Genomic DNA, 6,463 nt, shown 5'->3' with positions numbered 1-6,463 from the left:
GTGTGGTGGGGCGGGGGGGGGGGCTGGGTTTTGAGAATTAGACCTTCCAATGCTATCATCGCTCTAGTACTCTTGGATCCAAAAAGCATTGTGCGACCTTCTTATAATGTTAACTCGGGTTTAAAGATTAGTTGGTTGGGTATTCTTTAAGTGATGTTTTTTTTTAAATTCTGCTGATGGTGCACAAAATAGAATAGTTAACACCAAAAGTGAAGTGAGTTCAATGGTTGACAGATTATGACTTGAATGAAACCAGTCTTCTTATCTGTAAAACACTCGGGTTCTGACCAAGGGGGATGGATGTATTTGTGATGCTGCGCAGTACTTTATAGGTTGATATTTGGTGATAATGATGAACATGCTATGCTATATTATCTTCTTTTTTTCGTGTGATTTTTTATATTGTAAATATTTTATTTCCTTACTGATGTCTTGTCGATGACGGTGTGACATCTTTATCCCATAGGAGTTAGAGATAAAAAAAATTGGTTCTTAGAAACACCTTCATATTTGCTGGCTCTGGTGTGCTTTGGTAATATCCTAATATATTATGAAATCCTCCTGTGTATTCAGTGCTGATACCCCAAATTATGCTTCTCTATGGTTAATCACAATGTTTTCATTTACTATAGAACTATAAAAGACTTGTATATTGCTCTTTTGTTAATCACATTGTATTTTCCTTTGTGTTGATCAGTCACATTGTTTTTCATCTACTATAGAAGACTTGTAAGTTCGTTTGAGAAAGTTAATTTACATGCAGTATCGCCCTTCCGATCACGTTTTTGCTCTAAATGTATTGATGTTGTTCTGATTGAGCTGCGAATTGATGCAATCCGTTGACTGATTGCAAACCATGTGATCTGTAAAATCCAGGTTGCAAAGATTATGTACTCTTCAATCCCAAGTGTGCAAATTTTCTTATTTAGGCCATAGTTTCCTATCTGTAACAGTTCACCTATTTATCAGATAAATAACCGAAGTTTAAGTTCTTCTTTTGCTAAATTCATCTCATGATGTAGATATGCAGACGCCATTGTGATTCCTCAATGCTAGCACGTCATGGTCCTTATGATTTCTGTCAAGGTAATTCTGGAAACTAGTCAACTTTTATGTGATAAATTTGAAAGAATGTGTGTTACAGGGAAATTTTACTGGTAACATTCAGTACCAAGCTAGTACTGAATGTGAACAACCATTACAAAGCAGAGAATCCTATGAACCTCTGAGGAGTCCAGAATGCCTAAACTTACATAGTAATCGTTTTTATAAACAGCATAAGTCACCTTTTTAGATATTGAATACTGCTGGTAACTAAATAAGTGTTTTCTTCTTTCCATAAAAGCATCTTTGGTTCCTTTCAAGCAAAATGCTCCACATTATACATTTAGAGAGGATTTCATAAATACTTCGCGCTTAACAAGTTGGCCTAAAATATCTAACATCCTTTGCATCCAGCTTCTTAGGTACGGGTGCAACAAAAGTTGCGTAAGAGCTTTTCTCCGTGCATCCTCTCAAGAAGAAATGTTTGAATGTATCCATAATATCATTCTTCAAGATGCACCATCATTTTTGGAAAATGGCTAAGAACATAAGCTAGTGGCTGAACGGGAAGACCCAGGATGTAGAAGATCTGAATTCATATATATATATATATATATATATATATATATTCTACACACACACTCACATATATATCCACCCATGTGGTACTTCATTCTACGATATATATAAGACCCATTTGTATAGGTATTATCATCTACATCCAGAATGCCGTATGCTTTGGAAGAAGCTTGTATAGTGTGGGAAGGGGTTTAGAAGATTTCACAAAACTTTTATCACTTAGTTTTCGACTTCTCGGGAATATATTAGCTGAAGAATTAGTATTTCCATAGTAATTCCATGGGTGCTTTATCGTCAACACCTTTAGCGACTTTAAGCACTTCTTCCTTAGTAGAGGGGCTCTGGAGCCATTCTCTTTCATACTAGTGTGACCAGATTTATCACGCCAATCTTGTCTCCTCAATTCCTCCTCCTTAAACAAATTGCCATAAAAACCAGTATATGCTTTTCAATCCTAGCGTGATTATCAACCAGTTCTCCTTTAATCCCCATTTTATCGACGTTGTAGTACCTTTTGTAAGCATTCATCATCTTATGAAAGAAACTCGTATTTTTATGTCCATTATGAAGCCACAGAACCCTTTGACTTTTGTCTCCACGAAATTCTTCTGCCGTGGCAATTTCCTCCAACTAACCAAAGGGAATCTCCTTTCTGTTATCCCCGTCTTCTTTCTCCATTTGGCCCAAAGTCATCAATTTGGTTCAAGCTGCAATCTCTATGAGGATTCGATGTGGATATAGCTAAAAATAGAATACAGTGGAGTTAAAAGGATCCATATATGCAGCACTAACCTATGGGATTAAGACCTATTTGTTTTGTCTTGGATTAAGCCTTAACTTTTTTTAGGGACAAGTTTAGATGTGGAGAACCTCTATATTAGAGAATATTAATCTGTCATAAAAGACAAATTACTTACATATAATTGAAATGGGTCCAAAATTCCAAATAGAGAAATGATAGAGGAGGGATAGACGCTTATATGTGGTGGCCCAAGCGCTAAGAAGCTCTGATTCATATTGCGGAACCCAACTAGTTTAGGATTGAGACTCAGTCAATTGATTGGTCGGATAAATATTTCCCCCTCCAATGAAATTCTCCTGTGCATTGTTCGAGCTCTATCTTCCACTATTGTGAATGACATACCCTGTAAACTTCTATGCCTAGGTTGGTGGTTTGTTTGTTTATTAAACTATATGGTGTTTTCCAAGGCATACTTGAGCTTGTTGATTACCACTTTGACTTCCATAAAAATGTCATTATTGGCACTTCCTGCAATTTCTTCATTGACCTGGTTCTTTATGTGATAGAACGCTTGTCAGAGCGGGTGGTTTACGGAGAAAGATACCGAAGAACTTTGTAATCTTGCAAATGAGGTTGATAAAGCTTCTTGGTTTGCTTACCTATCTCTGCTTCTTGAAATTAATTTTATATTGATTTTCTTTTCCTTTTTCTGTTCGCATGTTTAGATTTCTAGCTGCTTCTGCAGTACATTAGATTTTAAAACTGAACCAAGCAGTTCTCTGACAATTATTTCGACAATAATGTCAAGGTAGGCATCTTGTCCTTGAATGACTTCTGAATTTATTAATCTTCTTTATGCTTTGGTCAATTTACCTCACATGACTAATTTACCTTATATATCAAAGATTAATTTCATAAAAATATTTGTGGTTTTCCTTGGGGGTTTAATTGTGCTGGTGTTTTGAATTCTTACAGTCGAAGACTCTTGTATATCTTCCACTTCTTTTTCGTTGATTATTACTGCTACTCACACTACCATTTTGGCAATTCTTGTAAGTGATATTGTAACACTGAAGGCTAATGCGTAACATGTGAAAGTAACAAATCCATTCTTCCCTTAGAAGAACAAGGTCTCGTTTGAAGCTTGACCATAGAGGTTGTATTTTTTATGCTACACTTCTCTAACTTAAAAGTTCATGTAAGAGGGATTATCCTAAAGATGTAGGGACATAGTGTGTTTTTATGTTGGTTGATTACTTCTATTTCCTCCCTTACAAAAAAAGGTTTCTATTTCCTTTTTTGGAATCATTTTGTTCCTGAGCCTGGAAGAGGTCTTGGAGTCTAGTTTGTTTGGATTACATGCCACTTATAAAAAAACATGGAAGGGAAGACCATTTCCTTTTTAATCATGGAGGAGTCATTGTTTCTAAAGGGAAAATTTTGGTTACGAGGTGCTTCATGAAAATTGTAGATTGTTTTCACTTTCAGCAACTCTCTTGCATAACCTTATTTCTTATATCCTTTATCAAAAGCTTTATTTCTTATTTCTTGACTACGATGAACTTGGTTCCTTCTTCATTTATTTGCCCACTGATCTTATACTATTTGGACAAAATCTCCAAGCTCACCTTGGGTGTTAAAATACTATAGTTGCTGTTATGGTACCTGACTGCATAGGAGAGAGGTGATAAGGCTCCCTACTTATGTCAATTATCCTATTAGCTAGCTGACCTTGTAATGAATTAGAATGATTGCGCTTTAAATAGGACTTAAGAAATTCTATGGAATTAGTTCTGACCATATATCCATCTCAGAAAGGTAGGAAAATAGAAAAAGAGGAGAGACCTAAAGGTGCTTAAAGTAATTTTATAATATTAACAAGCAGCTGAAAAGAGTATGCTAATTCAAACACTCATTCAACTAATACAAAATGTGATGTGCTGTTAATGGTGTAGCCCTTAGTTTTGGATTTCTGCCTCTGTTGAGGTCCTCGATGATGGTATAGAATATCACTGATGTACCTATGCTGGCTACATTATCAGTTTACTTATTTAAATAACTACGGGAGGAGTCAAAGTGGAGAGATCGGTACAATGATTGAGTGGTCAAAATGTGCCTCCTCATACTGTATTGTGGTCATTGGTTTATTATTAGTGATACTCAATAAATAGTTACATTAATACAACATGCTGGGTCCTATATTTCTGTATGGATTGCAGGTATTGTCTGATGTTATGGCCTGATAACTTGTACATTTGTATAACCACTAAGTTATAGTTTACTCATATTCAGCATTTGCTAGCTGTTATTTGGTGCTGTGATATGTATATCTTATGGCTTTCTTCCACTGTTCGGTTAGAGGTTAATTTTTCCATAATTGAGTCTACTTGGTTAGTTCAATTTTTTCTTTGGTGTATGTGCTTAACTACATTTCAGTCACTTGCTTGTGTGCAAATTTGCAGATTTTATCCACGGCTGAAAATGGGTCAGATAATTTGTTTCCTCGAAGCCAAGGTAGTAACTTAAAACACATCTCCTTAGGGGTGGCCTGTGAGCTAGTGTAACTGTATTGCTGGTGATACTGATGCCGTATTTTTTGTCAATCGTGTAGCCTGGATTTGGTGCCTTCGTGAATGATTTCCAAATAACGAAGAATACAAAGCTTTCTAAAGGAGAGAAAGCAGTAAGAACACTTATACATATTACCATAAATTACACCTGTGTATCTTCTTTCCTTTGCAGCAAGTACATAAGAGTCTCAGTATTGACTGAGGACATTATCTGTGCTTTCATTACCTGTATTTTGTTATTCATCAGTTCATTTCTCTTGACTTCTTATTTTTCGTTCCAGCAACTCGTCAAAGTTGGAAACCTTGATTAGCCCTGGAAATATGGCTCATTTTTATGTTTCCTTTTATCTGCAGAGATTATTTGTTGCACAATTAGATAATCTGGAGACCTCACTATGTCTTATAACGCCTCCTCAAGTGAGGTACGAAAATCTTTTACAGCTTTTACTGAGTGAAATGATGTCCACTTATTGTCTTCATATTTGACAGGTTTATTCCTCTGACAATTCTGATTGCCGTTCATTTTACTTGTGCAGCTTTCTCCTAAATGGGACGGCAGTGGGAAAGAGGAATATTGAGTTAATGGTTTGTTACTGCTAAAACTTTGGAGATGTGTTTGTATAGGGATGTCTTATGTCTTATTGGGGCTCAAATTACTTATATGTTTGTTTTGGTAGGACCCTGGACCTCAGCCTCCAACTCCTGTATCGCAAATGCTTAAATTTGGAACGAATCTTCTTCAAGCTGTGGGCCAATTTAATGGTATGTTTGAAAATACGTTCCGTTTTTTTTAACTGTATAGTACTAACTCTTCTCTGTGTTCATTGTGAAGGAAATTATGTCATAGCTGTCGCCTTCATGAGTGAGATCTCTACCCCTGTCGAGGCCACGCTCCCTGATTATGAGCAGCCTCCTGTTTCTTCTGTTGATCCAGGTTTTCTCTTATTGTATTTTTCACAGGAAGAAAATTACTGCTGAGATCTTTTTGTCAAAGTTTTTGGCGTTTCTACACTGACTTTGTTACATGTTCTTGTTGGCCAACTTGACTAGATGTATTGTTAAAGTTCACCATTCCCATCATCCCCCAACTGAAAGTCTGAAGAGAAATCCTTATATACTACTTTGTTTATGCAGATTCTGAGATTATTGAGGGGCCATCAAGAATTTCTCTGAATTGCCCCGTAAGGTATGCTTCTAATCTTTGTTACTTCGGAAATTGATAAGGCTGTGTATATGAAATGGCATTATCTTGAAATGTGTTTAACTTTTTCTTTTTCCCTCTGTCCTTTTCTATTTGATGATGACTAATAAAAGAAGTTGATATGCGTGATTAGCTTCATTTTTTTAATGTCATAGTAAAAGACACAAATTTCTGTGCTCCCGTTTATGTTTCTTTCCATCCCCTCATTATCGCAAAACTCAAAATGACACTGCTCGTTGTGCTTTCTTCTGTGACGACATGGCTACCATCTGGTACCCTCGGTTATTAGAGGTTGGTAAGACATCCTTCACCACCACACCTCCCCCC

General features: G+C 36.3%; 1 protein-coding gene across 7 annotated transcripts in view; it reads left to right on the top strand.

Moving 5' to 3' along the window:
- The window catches only part of LOC109226924 (E4 SUMO-protein ligase PIAL2-like), a 38,297-nt gene that overhangs the window by 1,666 nt on the left and 30,168 nt on the right, over positions 1 to 6,463 (top strand). For 5 of the 7 annotated variants that reach the window (XM_019391853.1, XM_019391855.1, XM_019391850.1 and 2 more), the window contains 10 exons: positions 1,023 to 1,086; positions 2,932 to 2,997; positions 3,091 to 3,173; positions 4,828 to 4,879; positions 4,977 to 5,048; positions 5,290 to 5,357; positions 5,472 to 5,520; positions 5,613 to 5,697; positions 5,768 to 5,869; positions 6,070 to 6,121. In XM_019391853.1, the coding sequence (XP_019247398.1) occupies positions 1,063 to 1,086; positions 2,932 to 2,997; positions 3,091 to 3,173; positions 4,828 to 4,879; positions 4,977 to 5,048; positions 5,290 to 5,357; positions 5,472 to 5,520; positions 5,613 to 5,697; positions 5,768 to 5,869; positions 6,070 to 6,121 (653 nt within the window). In that variant the 5' untranslated portion in view covers positions 1,023 to 1,062. Of the gene's footprint in view, positions 1 to 763; positions 877 to 1,022; positions 1,087 to 2,931; positions 2,998 to 3,090; positions 3,174 to 4,827; positions 4,880 to 4,976; positions 5,049 to 5,289; positions 5,358 to 5,471; positions 5,521 to 5,612; positions 5,698 to 5,767; positions 5,870 to 6,069; positions 6,122 to 6,463 lie in introns of all 7 variants that reach the window. The other 2 variants (XM_019391852.1, XM_019391851.1) reach the window with 1 other exon arrangement.

Source organism: Nicotiana attenuata, chromosome 6 (genome assembly GCF_001879085.1).
Source record: "Nicotiana attenuata strain UT chromosome 6, NIATTr2, whole genome shotgun sequence".
In the NCBI taxonomy this organism is placed as follows: domain Eukaryota; kingdom Viridiplantae; phylum Streptophyta; class Magnoliopsida; order Solanales; family Solanaceae; genus Nicotiana; species Nicotiana attenuata.
The sequence above is the reverse complement of the archived record's forward strand: the minus strand, read 5'-3'. Positions and strand labels throughout refer to the sequence as shown.